Source organism: Panthera onca, chromosome B4 (assembly GCF_046562875.1).
Source record: "Panthera onca isolate mPanOnc1 chromosome B4, mPanOnc1 haplotype 2, whole genome shotgun sequence".
In the NCBI taxonomy this organism is placed as follows: domain Eukaryota; kingdom Metazoa; phylum Chordata; class Mammalia; order Carnivora; family Felidae; genus Panthera; species Panthera onca.
The window spans coordinates 125,518,364-125,534,431 of record NC_138345.1 but is presented as its reverse complement, the minus strand read 5'-3'; the positions used below and the strand labels follow the sequence as shown (position 1 = coordinate 125,534,431).

Below are 16,068 nucleotides of genomic sequence, written 5' to 3'. Positions count from 1 at the left end.
CAAATGATATAGATATAGTTCTTCCATTATGGTGTTTTGGTCACATGGGAGAGACAGACACTGAACATAAAGACTTCTTAACAAAGGGAGGCAGAAGGGGCAACAGGAGTCCTTAGGAAGGGGATTTAATGTGGTCTGGTATGCTCAGGAGTGTCAGGAAACGCTTTCCACAGAAAGTGACGTACACACTGAGTTCTAAAATTATGGGTAACATGTACCCTAGAGGAGTGGTTTTGAAAACAAGTATAAGACCTTGTTAGAGAACTAACCAATGTTCACTCTCAGTGGATATTTACAAGACTTCTAGGAATCAGTGTGAACGTGTGTGTATGTGTGTGTGTGTGTGTGTGTGTGTGTGTGTGTGTGTGTGTGTGTGTATGTGTGAGGATCTGCAGCTCAGTTTACACACACAAATGCCTCCGGGTTACCTGTTCTCAGGGAGGGCATCTTGTTTCAATTGAAAGTTCTCATTTACAGCAATTTCATGAGCAAGTGTCATGTTTGATAAGTTCCTTGCTGCAGCCATCACTTCGTCAAATGTTACTACCCTGGGAGGGCTTGTTGCTGAAAGAAAAACAAAATCCGGTTCATGTCATGGAAAAGTTGTCATACAGTGAAGCCTCTGAATGCAGACAGAGTGTAAGTTATCCCAACGTACACATGCAGGGTTTTACAAATAAGAAGAATACATACTAAATTGGGTAGATTCCTCTGCTTACTACTTAAGACTTCAAAAATTTAAGAACTCCTTTGATAGTTTCAGTTACTCTATTGATAAAAAAAATTCTCAAGTGTTTTAGAGACTATCTTATTAATAGAAGCTATTATAAGTTACCTTTCTTTTATTAAATCACCTTATATTTTAGTACCTATTGATATCTGCATTTATTACACGTACTCTGCAGGAACTTGATAAGACTACTTTTATTCTGTAATTCATAACTCATTAATTTAAGCACATTCAAAATGAAATAACGGATTTCTTAAAACTATAACTTCTAAAAGTATAGGTGGTATAGCATAATGCTTGGGTTTGGCTCCAATTTTTACCAATTGGTTGTTATCATTCGACTTCACTAGGTATAACATATCTCCTCATAGGGCTGTCTTGAGGTGATTAGTAAAGAAGAACATAGTAAGAACTTAATAAATGTAGATGATTAAAATAAAATTAATCTGGTAAACTGGATAATCTACTTTTCAGTCAGAAGTAGTAAATAAAGAATTATTCTGATTATTTCTAAAGATTATTCTAGACAATTGTTCTAATAAGTCATGTCTTTTAAAAATCACTATTGGAACTCTTAGCTTCAATTACTTAAAAATCATTTCCTCAAAAAACAATACTGACTGGCAATATATTGCTACCTAAAATAATTTCTAAAAGAAGAGGAGAAGGAGGAAGAAGAGGAAGACCATGAGGAAGAGGAGGGGGAAGAAGAGGAAAAAATGGTGATATATGGAATTAGCAAAGTCCCTCGTCAAGATGCCTAGGTACCCTGTTGGAGGCATCAACCCCATATATATAATATAAAAAATGACAAAAAGCACAGAAAGCTGGGTGACTGCTAGTTAATTCCTTTCCCAATTCTCTGGCTCATTAAGATTCTTCTCAAAAATGTCTGTATTCTGGGGTCCAATAATCCAATTGTATCCAAAGGAATTCCTGGAAAGGCTTTATGTACCATAAAGCACTATTTGTAACAGCCAAAAAAAAAAAAAAAAGGAAATTAACTAAATGTCCAATGATAAATCAATGATTAAATAAATTTATTATATAGTCATTTGATGAAGTAATTTACATTTTTTTAATTTAAAACAATTTTTTTTTTTTTTATTTTAGAGAGAGAGAGTGAGCAGAGGAGAGGGACAGAGGGAGAGAATCTTAAGCAGTCTCCAAGCTCAATGTGGAACCCAATATGGGGCTCAACCCCATGAACCGTGAGATCATGACCTGAGCAGAGATCAAGAGTCAGACACTTAACTAATTGAGCCACCCAGGCACCCCTAAATGTCTTAAAAGTATATCCTCATAGGTAAACATTTTAATTATAATTCTAAGTGAAAACAGTCTACACCTACATATACACATGTGTCAATGTGAAAAGTGAATGTGACAAAGTGCTGCCAGCTGTCACTTTTGGGTGATATAGGCAAAATCTTCTTTTCTCTACACTCATGTACTTTCCACATGTTTTAAAAATGAGATTGTACAAATTTAAACACAAATGAACAAACTTTTTGAAGTGGGCATTTGATTATGTTGTTGTTTCTTTCTGCATTTGCTTTGTCTTTTAAGATGTTACATTTCCTATACAAGATGTCAATTAAAAAGCTAAAAAAGAAAAAGAAAAAACACTGGCTTTACACACCTTTATAGCTGTCACACACAAAAGGGGAAAAAGACGTCTCCTGCACTGTGGCCACTTTTTAAACTCTTTCTTACGCCCCTGGTGTAGTAATTCTCCTCATGGCTACTTTTCTGGGGTGATTTGCACAACAGTTTTTGAAATCAGTAGGAAACCCTTTAGATTATTTCACTTCCTGCCTGACCCTTGAATTGGGGCATGTTTCCTTTCATTTAAATCGGCAATGATTAGAGAAGACCAATTTGAATTTATCCTTGAATGTGTCCAAGAAGTGATCTCAAGAGGGAGTGGCTTTCCACTGCTTAAGAGAAAAGACAGGTGGGGTTTATGGACCTGATTTATAGTCAAAGCAAAGCATATCAGAGACTGTAATGAAAATAAAAATGGTTAGGTGGTAAACGTTAGTGGCTACTTACTTCTGCCTTTGCAGTGCTATTATGGTACATTTAGAAACCGGGGGAGTCTATACTTTGCTCTCATTCATTTAGGAGTTTTAAAATCCAGCACACATGTCTAGAACCACCTCCCCTCGGCCACCCCTAGCCCCTGCTCCCCGTCAGCTTACAAGCAGGAGAGCTGGATTTGCTGGAAGAGTCGCTCGTAAAACTCTGCCTGGAGCACTCAGAGTCACTGAGGGAAGCCATGCTTTCGGAAAACCGGGAAGAGTCTGAATCGCTTGGCTGATCTTCACCCACACATTGCTTCTCACCATTGAAGGGCATTTTGTGTCACGCGAGTGTGGGATAACACCTGCATAGACAAACAGACCCTGTGTCAACACTCTGTGGGGCTTCCACTAGCATCACGGATGCTTCTTCCAACATAGACGGCTTTGCCCACACGTGTCACGGTGTTGGAAAGGCCCCAGAAGATAACCTCTCCTTTCCCATAGCAGCCCGGCCAGGCCACCAAGACAGCCTTCCAGAAAAGGGACCCCATAGCCCTGAGTGGGAACTTACTCAGGACAGACGCAGTGTGAATGAGGAGCAGCTCTCAGCAGTAACAGATCCCTTAAAAGTGTACAGAAGACACACAATCTCTCTCTTCCTGGGTTGCTAAAACATGGCAAGTTAAGAGTATGAGAGGATGGGGCACTGGGGACAGACCACCTAGGTTAGAAGCTGCTGCTGTCTTTTGCCATGTGCCCTTGGGAAAGTCACTCTTACTTACCCACCTACCTCATGAGTAAAACTGGGCTGAAAGACTGAATTTATAGGGTTCAGTCTTGAAGATTAAATAGGATTAATCTTAGTAAAGTACTTAGCATGGCACTCACATTGTAGCTATTCTTACTGTTCCTTTGGCTTTGTTTTAAATAAAATAGTTTTGAAATCAGCCTCTTTGGTTCCTTATGAGCCCCTTGGGGAAGGGAGAAGACTAATTAAAATCTCTGGCTGGCAAGTCTGCACGTTCTCCATTTTCCCATGGACTGCCATCATATAAAGACTAAAGCCTGACCCTGGGTCTGCATTTGACAGTCGACTAAGGACCCACTACCACCCCATGAACAAACAGGCATCAAAGATCCTGATTCACAGGTCGGTGGAACAGACTTCGGGACAAGGGGACTTACCATGCCATAAAACCAGTCCCTTGACTCTATCTACATCCAGTGCTATTCTGGAACATCAGATTGCCTCCCAGACAAAGGCAGGGCACTTGGGCCCAGTCACCCTCTAGAAAGGGGATCCTGGGCACATGGGATACCCTGGCCTAAGCCCAGGAGGCTCAACTAAAGCCCAGCAGGCACTGACTCTGATATGTGTGGCGTTAGCTGAAACAGAGAGGAAACTTGGGCCCGAGGAGGAAGGCACCTCAAATCCTGAATAGACAATAACGATAGTAAGGATTCACTGAGTCTCTTTAAATCTGAACCAGCCCAGGCAATGAGGTATACAGAGCTTTGAAAGCCGCAAGAACTTGAAACCACGGCTGCACATAGTATGTCTGGAAATCCTGAGCAGTTTCTTCAAATGATTCCTTATATATATTGAGTGCGCACTGTGTAGCAGCACAGGGAAAGGTAACAGTGAATGGGAGAGACAAGGTCCTACTCCTCTGTCTCTGAAGTCCAGTCACCTACAACTGTGTGTGCCAGAGGCCAGAACGTGAGAAAAGGGGAAACAAGGCATTGCTGAAGCACAAGGAGAGGCCGCATGGGACTATGGGGGAATCTAGCCTTTGTTGAGAGACATGGTGCCATTTTTTTAATCCCGTGTGTGGTAACAGAGACAAGGATGAACCTGAGAGGGACTTATTAAAAGGTCAAATGCCCAAGGGCATTTGCCCCTGGCCTCCCTTAAACAACTTTCTTCAGTCCTGCCAGTTGTAAAAGTGCGCCCTTGTTCGGCCCATCATTTTCACAAACAGAAAAGCGCTAATTGGAGGCTGACTGTGCCAGGAGTTGAGTGAAGCCGCCAGGAAGCTACCATGTAGAGATAGTTGCCTTATCCTAGGGTCCCAACGCCAACTACCACGAACACAGGCTATAAGATAACCTGGACCCTTGCAACTCCAGTGGGGAAATAACCTCCTTTACCACAGGCAAGCTAGATTCTACTTGAGTTTTTTGTTTTTTTAATGTTTATTTTTGACGGAGAGGAGAGAGAGAGAGAGAGGGAGGGAGAGAGAGAGAGAGAGAGAGAGAGAGAGAGAGAGAGAGAGAGAGAGAAGGGGCAGAGAGAGAAGGAGAAAGGATCCAAAGCAGGGTCTGTGCTGAGAGTGGAGAACCCAATGCAGGGCTCGAGCTCACAAACTGTGAGACCATAACCTGAGCAGAAGTCGGCTGCCTGACCAACCACCCAGGTGCCCCATTTCTATTTGAGCTTTAATTCCCATCTGCTGGGGGGAAGGGAATAGAGGACAGAAGAAAGGGATCTGCCCTAACTCTTCCACTGCCACCAAACCCCAATCCTAAATGGAATACTTGCCCTTTCCTCTAGATTTCTCTCTCTCTCTCTGCCAACATTTTATGTCTCACTGATGGCATTTCTTGAAAATGCTACCTTCCTCAGGAAGCCTTTACCCTCTGGCCAGAGTGAATGACAGACACTCTTCTTTGTACAACTGCAACACACGTCCCGTATCTCCACCACAGAGTCGAGTCCCTTGTACAGCTATTTTCCTCCCATGGCTACTTCTGACTCTCCTTAATAAGGCAGGGCCTGTGTCTCGTCCATCGCCAGTGTCAAGTACGTGACAAGTATTCACTTGGTGTCAGCTGAATCGGAATCATTGAATCCCATTTGGTACAGCTTCAGCCAGAACATTCGCAAACTGATATCACACACTTGCAGGCCTTGTACTGTGACAGTTCAAGCACTGGAGCAGGGAACCTACCACCTAAACTTTCTTTAGTAGGTGTAAGACTCAATATTCCCTGGTCCTGGCCACGCTCTTATTGATCTTAAACTTGGTTTTCGTCTTATTATTTTTTGCAGTAATTCCACTATAACAACTGTGCTCTGTATGCTCTACTCTTAATTTTCCTTCACTTTGGCTGTTTTTCCAAGTAAAGGTGAATAAAAGCTTTCATCCGTTGGAATTTATGAACTAGGTTAATAGTTATAACTGTCCATTTCATTTTTCTACTCCAGCCGAACAGCACACTTTGTAGGTTCCTTAATTGTATTTAACAAGGCAGCAAAGTACAAAGGTTCAAAAATAAAAAGATGTAGGCTAGGAGTTATAAGTCTAGAGTCTGAGGCTTGGGTCTGTCATTAATTTGCTGTGTGACTTTATGCACATCACATCGGCTCTCTTCACCTCATTTTTCTGAGCAGGTTGGGCTGGCTGTAAGGTCCCTTTCAACTAGGAATTGCTAAAATGCTATAAACCCAGAGTTCCATGAGTCTTCACTGGAAGTTCTGAGACATTAAATGTGCTTACAGCAGACATACTTAATGTGCAACTATGCTTCCTTCCAACAATTCACTGGAAGTAGAGTTTCTGGCACAGGGGATGCAACAGAAAACATAAAATAAAAGCTTCAAAATGTTTAGAAACTCTTGTTTGGTTGGCAGAAGCCTCCACGGCACAAATGGGCTTTAGTGCATCCAAGGAGAAGCTTTTCTTTGAAGCCCAAATGCCCATTATTATACTATAAGGAAACTGCTGTTTTCTTAAGGCATACTAATAACACCCAATGCATAGGGCAAGTGTGAGACTTCATTTAGTCAGTATATGTAGAGTGCTTGGAACAGTGGCTGACACAGAGAAAACTGGATACAGATGATGACTATTATTAGTATTATTTGCATTTTTTCTTGTTACTATCATCATCATTTCAGGCATTAAAAACTACTCTAGAGGGGAGAACTGTTTTATCCCATGATGATAAAATAACACTGCTAGTTAACCCAGGACAGAACTTTTGCGCTTGTCTGAAATACAAAAGCTAAAAGCAAATGGCCCATCCCAGTGTAAATGGTCTTCTGCAAGTTCCTTCACATCTGTTTTTACTTTTCTTGGTCTCGGGTTTCCATATAAGTCATCTGGGGACAAAGCTACTTGACTCAAAAGGCCTTGAGGGTAATTAGACTGCTTTAAAAACTATTTTGGATTCTTACAACAGTGATAATAAAACCAGTCTATTTCTTTAAGAGAGGTAATGCTTCTCATACCGACAAACTTAGATCTACTTAAACTTCACCACTGGGAATTACAAGCAAACCACACAGCTTTTCAGAAACACCACTTCTCATCCTACCTGGAGGATTTACTTACTGGCCAAAGGTAAAGTCAAAGGTGAAAGCAGCGTATAACTCCAAGCACAGCCTCCAATACTATAGTGGGTCACCATCAAGGAGAATAATCACATTTTTCATTGCACTGTTCTTCATTTAATAATAATAAATTCAATATTATGGAATTCCTTCCAAGACCAATGACTGGGATGCAGCAGACACTTAAACATTTATTGTTGAATGAATGGCAATATGACCACTGACATTTTAATTTTTTTTTTTTTTTTAACGTTTTATTTATTTTTGAGACAGAGAGAGACAGAGCATGAACGGGGGAGGGGCAGAGAGAGAGGGAGACACAGAATCGGAAGCAGGCTCCAGGCTCTGAGCCATCAGCCCAGAGCCTGACGCGGGGCTCGAACTCACGGACCGCGAGATCGTGACCTGGCTGAAGTCGGACGCTTAACCGACTGCGCCACCCAGGCGCCCCGACCACTGACATTTTAGAGAGGAGGGAAATGGGTGCAAGAACCTGAAGGGGATAGTCCTATGTCCCACCACAGATGGAGGCGAAATGGGTTGATTCCTTAGCCTGTGTCCACACTACCAACTTCACTTCTTTATTTCCTTTTTGTAGCAGACTCATCTGCAAATGGTCCTGCATGGGTTCAGGATTATAAAGATCCACCAGTGACAACGCAAATGTCCACGTCCAAGAGGCAAAAACACTGGCTCTGGAGTCAGGTGGACTGGGTTCTTGATCCTGATTCTTGATATTTACTGACTGGAGAGAGGGAACTCCGGTTTGCCATTTGCAAAATGGGGATATTAATACATCTGCCTCGTAGAATTGTTGTGAAGATGAACTGAAATAGTCTATGTCAAGTACTTGAGCTCCTAGTAAGTGCTTGACAGCCAACTATTATTTTATTACCACTAGAAGAGATTATGATTTCCAAACATGTCAATGTCATAAAAACAAAGAAAGGCTGAGGACATGTTCTGGATGAAAAGAGACTTGACAATTGAGTGTAACAGATGATCCCAGACTGGATCCTGTACCAGAGGGAAAAAAAATGCTATTACTGGGTCAAATGACAGCAGGTAACAATACCTGAACCTACTGTCTGTGTAACAATGTTAATTTACTAAAGTTGATACATGTACTGTGCTTATATATTTAGGAATTAAAGGCCATGATGTTTGCAACTTTCTCTCAACTAATTTAACGAGAGAGAAAAAGAGAAAACAATAAAGCACTGCAGCAAAATGTTAACAGGTGATTATGAGTAAAAGGTAGACGATAGGGAGTTCTTTGTACAGTTCTTACAACTTTTTCTGTAAGTCTGAAATTATTTCCAAGCGGAAAATTAAAAGAGAAGTACTAAACCAAAATTTCAAGTCTAATTCAGAACAGTCTGGGCTCCTGCAGTTTTTAGATTTTGATTGTTCCCACCGCTGGGATAGCTTAGATACCACTCTATTACAAAAGTTCTTCTAGACAGACTTGTCCCAATGTCCTTCTTGAACAGTGCCTAGAGAATAAAACAGGAAATAGGCCAGAGCCCTTCAGAAGAGGCAAAATAAATCATCCCTTTTAAGAGCTCGTCTCCAGGTGGTTTCCCTTTTCTTAAGAAGTTTCCTGGCAATGGTTTATATTCCTCTGTGATCTGGCCTCTACCCACCTCATCCTGTATCACTCTCCCCCTAACCCTTCCTGCTACAGACACAATGGCTTTCTTCAGGTTCCTCAGACCTGCCAAACTCCCCATTCTGGAACATTTGCACCTGCTAGAGTCTCTCCGCATCCCGTGCCCCCCATGCCACGCCCCAGCATGTTCTCCCCGATCTCCACGTGATTGGCTCCTTGTTGTCATTCAGATTTGAAATTAAATGTTACAACTTCAAAGTGACCTTCCCTGATATCCCCACTCCATCTAAATCAGCTAACTAGAGCTAGGAACACTTCCTGGGATAGAGGGGGAGCTCAAGGAATATCGTTGATGAACAAATTAGGCCACACTCCTATTCATATTACCACTTAGGTTTTCCTTCTCTCCTGCCTCACTCACATTGCTCATATTCCCATTATGCAGTCACTTAAAGTACTATAGTTGCTGTTTACATAACTGGCTCCCCACTAAATTTTAAGCTGCTTACAGGAAGGGCTGTCTCCCCTTTCCAATTCCAAACACATTTTCCAGGCACCAATAATTCAAACCAGCAGAGACTTACAGTTCCAGAGCTTAAAGCAATGTTTACATCGTGTCTTTCCATTCTCTTAATGCTCATTGATAACAAATAATAACAATCAGAGCTCATAGCTATTGTGTGCTTATTATGTCCCAGCCCCCATAAGCATTTGAAGTGTTTTATCTCCTTGAGTCTTCATTATAACCTTGCTAGCTAAAGTATTGCTATTATCCCTATTTTATATATAAGAACCTGAGGCTCAGAGAAGTTAAATTACTTGCTTTAGGGGTCACAGCAGTGGCAGAGGCACAACTCTAATCGAGGCCATGGATCCCTAAAGCCCATGCTTTCTACCACTCTAGGATGGCTGGAGAAAATGTAGTGTGTTGTTCATTCTTTCCATTCTCTGTCTGCCAAATCGATCTACCCAACACCACGTGGACACTTACATATGTGGTAACGAGCTGACCTTACCCCGGGGTGGCTGCTCAAAGTGCTATACCATGAAGGGCATCACTGAAAGAGTCTATTATCCAAAACAATTCTCAACCACCCCACTAGAGTAAAGGAAAATCCTCTATCAGGGAGCCGTTCTTTAAGCACTGCAAAATCCCTAGTTAAAACTCAAATATCATCAGAAGTCTTCACTGCTTACAACTAGTATCAAAAACATTTTGAGGTGAACTACACAGATTTTCCAACAACGCCCTGTATGAGGAATGGAGACCATCCGGTTAAGGCTGGGTGGTGGAAATGAGAAATTTCACGAACTATCTAGTGGATGTCATCCTTGAAGACCAGATCAAGGTCACACGCAAAGACAAGCATTCACATATGTGTAGTAAAGGGCAAGGAGTCAGAGGAATAAGACTGGGCTCTGAAGGAAAAAAAAAAAATTGTAGATGGTATGGAACATCTCCATCTTCTGCAAAATGCTGTTTTAGAACCAGGCCCAGCCAGCAGCGCTAAAAAGTTATTCATATGCAGCAAGGCATAAACCACAGAGCAGAGAGATAGGTTCCTGCTCCATTCAGCTACAGAATGCTGGTCTTCATCAAATTAGAGCCAACAGAGAGCTAGATAAAAGCCAACAAGCCAGTCATTGTCTAAGAAAACAGATGTTCACGAAACACATAACATGACAGCATCAGGGGGAAGGATTTCTAGGCACTTTTCACACTTGGAAACACTTTTCCTCACACCCCTGGCTGGTCTGTTTTAGTACCTGTGCTTCCTCCTCTGGGGGCCCCAAACCCTCACAAAATGGCATTGAAGCTGCTTCCACATGTGACTGGGTATCTTCAGCCCTGGGCCACTGCATGTGAGGCAACCTCCACCGGCTGCCAGAATGATGGATGAAATCCCTGGAGGCAAGAGGAAAAGGCAGGCACAGAGCCTCCTAAAGTGGGAACCACAGCGATAACCTGGTTATGGTAGCAAAGAGCAAGGTCTCTGGCTGGGCTGCAGACCATGGGGCCCATAGGGATCTTGGGGGCTGAGGGGCCCACTGGGGACAAGGACAACTTGTCTGGTTTCTCAAGGTTAATGTAACAGAACAACCACCTAAGATAATTATTTCCCAAACTTCAGTCATTTGGGTACCACTGCTGACGCCTGTTTCCACATCTCTACCCTAATTTGTCAATCACTGCTATGTTGACTAGATTTTTGCATTTGAATACTTTTATTTTAAAAGGAAACTTTAGATCATTGTGAAATCGCTCCTTTAATGGAACAGCTTTTCCAAATACTAACGAAAACACGTAACCATGCTCGTCCACGTGCCACCTCCAATCTGCGCTGTCCGTCCACCCACCCCGGGGAGCCACCCAGAGGAGCAGTTTGGGGAAGCACAAGCCATCCCCGAGAGGCCAGGGGTTCGAGCCCGGGCCCGACTGGCATCTCCCGCCTCTTCCCCCAACTGACCGTAGAGGGACGCCCCAGGAGTCTGCACACCCCCCAGGCCAATCCTCCAGCCCCCCCTCCCCTCCAGCAGCACGCTTCCTGTCAAAACAAACCCTTGGGGGAGGGGACGGCGGAGGCCAAGCAGAGTGCCTGGGAAACCCCGGCAACAAACCCCAAACACACGCTTCGAGCCGCGCCCAGCCCCCACCGCGGTCCGGCTCGCCCACCCTAGATGGGCAGGGGGTCGCAGGCGAGGCGGGCACCTTCCCGGGGCCCGGATGGTGGAAAGCTGTTCGCAGCGCGGTCGCTGGCACGGATCCAGCAGGTTGTAAACGGCGGCCAAGCGGCTGCGACCCCGCAGCCTCCGGGGCCCGAAGCCCGCGGCCACCCTGACACCCGCCGCGGCCACTCTGTACCCGCTTCCCGCTCCCACGCGGGATGGCGGTTTGAGGTCAAACAAGGAGATGGGGGGGAGCAAGAAGCGGGACTTTAACGCCCTCTGGCACCGGCGTCCCAGGACAGAGTTCCGAGGTGGGTTGGGGGAGGCCCTCGGCTGCCCTGTGGCGAGATGTTCTCGTCCACCGACCCGGGTCCGGCACCTCAGAACCCGCGACCCCCTCCCCCGGGATGGATACGCACCGGGTCTGGCGCGGAGACAGGTGGAGGAGGAAGGCGACTGAGTGAGCCTGGATCAAGGATCTCTGGTGTCCCCTCACCGAACACCGCTCAAACACCTCGAAAACTCACTCACCAGTCCAACAACCCCCAACCTCCCCGCCCCCCTCCCCCCCACGCGGTATTTAAAGGGCCGGGAGGGACTTCGAAGAGTCAGCCTAGGCGTAGCAGTGTAACCGGCGAGAGGGGGAAGACGGACCACGGGAGAGGGGGAAATCCAAGTCACTTCAAGCTCCGATAGCAGAGCTCTGACAGATTTGATTTACTACCGAACATTTTTCCTCACGTTCGCATGAAAGAGGCCGAGAAGAGCTTGGATTGACGGTGTTTTGCATGCCAGAGGAAACGGGCCCCCCCCACGGGCTTCAAGTGGTGCAGTCCGGGGAACTGCTAGGGGCGGGGAGAAAAGTGTTTACGGAACTGGGGCAGCCGTGCGGCTGGGAGCTCCCGGAGATGGAGGCGGGGCTGTCGGGAGCTGGGGGCGGGGCCTAGGAAGGGGAGTACGGGGCGGGGCGGAGCGGGGTGTTGGGGCGGGGCGAGGCTGCGCGCTGATCTACTCGTGGTTGCTCCTGAGAAGCGCAGGACTGTTTTGGCCCCCGGGCGCACCTGCGTGGATAATGGTACAAGCTACCCCTCGCGGGGTGGAACTTCTACCCGAACACCCCTCATCTAGACGGGGCGATCCAGATTGGGTGCCCACCATCACGCCTTCCGCACAGCACAAGCCAATAGACAACAGGGCAAGTGCGCTCCCACGCGCGTCAGCAACCAGCAGTGTCACCTACGTTTGTGTCTGCACCTCCACATAAACACCGGCCGAGATTTGCATATGGTTGGACTGAAAGATTAGCTTTTGGGAGTCACACCCACCCAGGCTCTCTGAAGACGTAAACTTAGTGTGCACGCAAAAGATAAAGCATCTCACTTCCTCTAGAGTGCTTGGCAGCACCTCTCTGTTTGACAAGGGTTAATGTAAATAAACAGTCCCAGGGTGGGCTCTGTTTAGTTCTTGTGGGTGTGCTTCAGGATGTACAGAAACAACATTCCCCCAACCGCAGCCATAAAAACCACTGTGTCTTCTGAATATTGGCATTGCTTGGGATATAGTGTCACGCAGTGAATTTTGCATAGGCTGAAATATTTCAATTTCGTGCTGAAATCATGTCCGAATTGTGGAGGCAAAACTGAACCAGACAAGCAACATTTTAAAGGAGGATAGAAAGTTATCTTTGGGGCTCCTGGGCTGCTCAGTCGGCTAAGCGGCTAAGCGTCTGACTCTTGATTTTGGCTCAGGTCATGATCTCACCAGATTGAGCCCAGGGACCAGCTCTGTTTTGACAGCAAAGAGCCTGCTTGGGATTCTCTCTCTCTGCCCCTCCTCCCTCTTTCTCCCCCCACCACTCAAAAATAAACAAACCGATTGGATTCTCTCTCTCTCTCTCTGTCTGCCCTTCCACCCCTCCCCCGTCAAAAATAAACAAATAAATGTAAAAAAAAAAAAAAAAGGCCAGTTATCCTAGATGGAATAATTTGGTGTTACAACATGGACTTGTTTTGGGTTCAACCCTGGCTCTGACTTAACTACCCGTGAGATCTTGGTCAACGGATAACAATGATAACTATCTCATCCGGTTATGGTGAGGATGTAACAAGATAAAGCATGTGGAGTGCACAGAGCTGTACACAGTAAGTCTAGTCAGTGTTAGTTATTGAAACTATTAGACAAATCACTCTGAACAAACTTGGCTGATATCTATAAACTTGTATTTGTGTCTCCTTATGCCACTCTCTCCTCCCTTCTTCTAAAATATGTAACTTGATACAAACAAAGAGATTAAGGAGAGAATGCTGTTGCCACCCATAGATTCATTCTTGTGAACATGCTCATTTTTATATTGTTTGTTGGAATCAGCAGTCAGGATGACAGAAGCCTCTGATTTCGATTCTTGCCAAATAGTAACCGCTACTCAACAACCGCCATCACCACCCTAAAAACTCCACAATAGCTTAACCAAAAACATTTTCCCAATTTTTGGGCACTGTGACAATGACGCATTGTGGTTTTGCTTCTCTTGTTAGCTTGATAGTGCTTGATGAGTGTTGTTTTTGTGTTTTTACATAACTTGGAGCAGGTGAGCATGAGTCAGGAAAGTTGTCCAGTCTACCTGGGTGACCAGCTGCCTGACCCTAGGCTTGGCACTTATTTTAAAGCTCAAATACATAATTCTCAAAGCCACAAGGAAGCAATTTTTTGTCAAAGCAGATGAGTCAAGTTTCGGCATGTGCTGGGGTGAGAACCTTAACGTAGAAAGGGCGGGGTAACATCAGAGACCCAAGCTCAGAGAGGAAATATCCTGGAAGCACAATCTACTGCTACTTTGACATTAAATAACTTGCTCTCTGGAAACCTTTTGGTCAATTACCTGGCCAGCTGCCCTCATACTGGCTTGCACATAAAAGACACTTTGAAAAAATATAGTACTATAAAATATTAGGCAGTTCCCTTCAAAATGAGCCTTGTTTCACATTCTTGCTCAGAGAGTTCAGGCAGTCATAGAATAAAATCCTCCTTGCTCAGATTATGTTCACGACCTTCTGGAAAAAAAGGTCAGAGGCAACCTCTTTAGTAAGTTACATTTTTTATTTTCACACCTGATTTTTCTAACGTTCCTTTTGGAACAACTTAGAAAGTTCATAGTAATGCAGTTGGTTTGCCACCTACAAATTACACAATAGTCTAAATCTGTTCTGTTGCCTTTGGCACATGACTAAGGGCTGATGAAAATTATTGCTGGATGGAGGCATAGAAATACTAATTTTCTTTTTACACATCTTAAATCTGAGTTTTAAATTATAGCGAGTCCTTGAAAAAAATCAGAAAATCCCCAAATGTAATTTTAATATGGACTTGCAACGTCTCAACCATTTACCTTGTATTGTGGTTCTGCATCTTGCGCTGACTGAGCATCATGTAAATTCAACTATATGTGCTCAGATAGGACAGGGTGCAGGGCGCAGGACAGAATAATTTAAACACTGGCAGTGATTTTGCCCCTTGTTCTCTCCATGGGAGTCGTGAGGCTCCTCTTCCTGAGTTGATCTCAGTTTCCAAGCTTCACATTAGGTTCCAAGCTTTTCACCCAGGGCTGGCTTCCTGGGTGTCTCAAACTGTGCTGATGCACAAAGCTCTACACTTGGAAGAGCCCTATACTTAGTTTAATGCTCTGCTGCTGCCATCTTGAAATTCTTCACAATTTTTCAATAAAGAGCCCGCATTTTCATTTTGCAGTGGACCTTGCAAATTATGTAGCTGGTCCTGATTTCACCCCATGGAACATCAGTCTAGAGTTTAAAGGTACTTACTTCCCATTCACCTGTTCCCAAATGCAAATCAATTATTTTCTCTAGTGCTCAGTTGAAGAAATATATCTGTTTCAATGCCACAGGCAAACAAAACAAAACAAAACAAAACAAAACAAAACTGGCCCACCAAAGGCCCACCAAAGGACCTATGAAAGATAATTTTGACTGCGCCTGATTTTGACCTTAGGTTCTCCCTTTGGAAACTAACCTCCTCACATAAGATATGACTCCATTGTAGTAGAAAAATTGATTACATGGAATCCCATCTCTTTTTCTCTCCCCTGTCCATCTTTCAAAAAAATTTTTTTAATGTTTATTTATTTTTGAGAGACAGTGTGAGTGGGGAAGAGGCAGAGAGAAAGGGAGACATAGAACATGAAGCAGGCTCCAGACTCTGAGCTGTCAGCACAGAGCCCAACGCGGGGCCCAAACCCACAAACTGTGAGATCATGAGCCAAAGTCAGACGCTCATCTGACTGAGCCACCGCTCAGTCAGAGCCCCGCTCTCCCCTCTCCATCCTAAGGTGCTGGGAAGGACTAAAAAGCAGTAAGGGTTGGGGGGAAAGACAGTAGAAAGTAGAAAGAAGAAAAAACAGTTTGACTGATATAAACTGGTGACTAAATGTTCAAAATTTGACCACATCTTCCCATCGACTTTTGTCATTCTTTTTCTTTTGGTCTTAAAGATAAAGGAGATTTAGATCATTGAGCAGTTTTGATGGTTTATCAAAATGTTGGTGCTTGATTAAGTTTCAAAAGCACCAGAAACGGTTCTCCCCCTGACTTCTCTGAACTGAATCAGTATAAAATTGGAGGTTGCTTCTCACTTCAATTGCTTGCACCCTCACATCTAGATACAGACCCAGACCCTCTCCTCT

General features: G+C 44.3%; 1 protein-coding gene across 1 annotated transcript in view; it reads right to left on the bottom strand.

The window, feature by feature from the left end:
* Positions 1-11,946, bottom strand: part of TCP11L2 (t-complex 11 like 2) — a 41,892-nt gene extending 29,946 nt beyond the window's left edge. Inside the window, exons 1-3 of the mRNA XM_060656546.3 lie at positions 11,792-11,946; positions 2,935-3,119; positions 429-564 (exon numbers count right to left, since the gene is read on the bottom strand). Coding sequence (XP_060512529.2) covers positions 429-564; positions 2,935-3,091 — 293 coding nt within the window. The 5' untranslated portion in view covers positions 3,092-3,119; positions 11,792-11,946. The remainder of the gene's footprint in view (positions 1-428; positions 565-2,934; positions 3,120-11,791) is intronic.
* Positions 11,947-16,068: the final 4,122 nt, after the last annotated feature.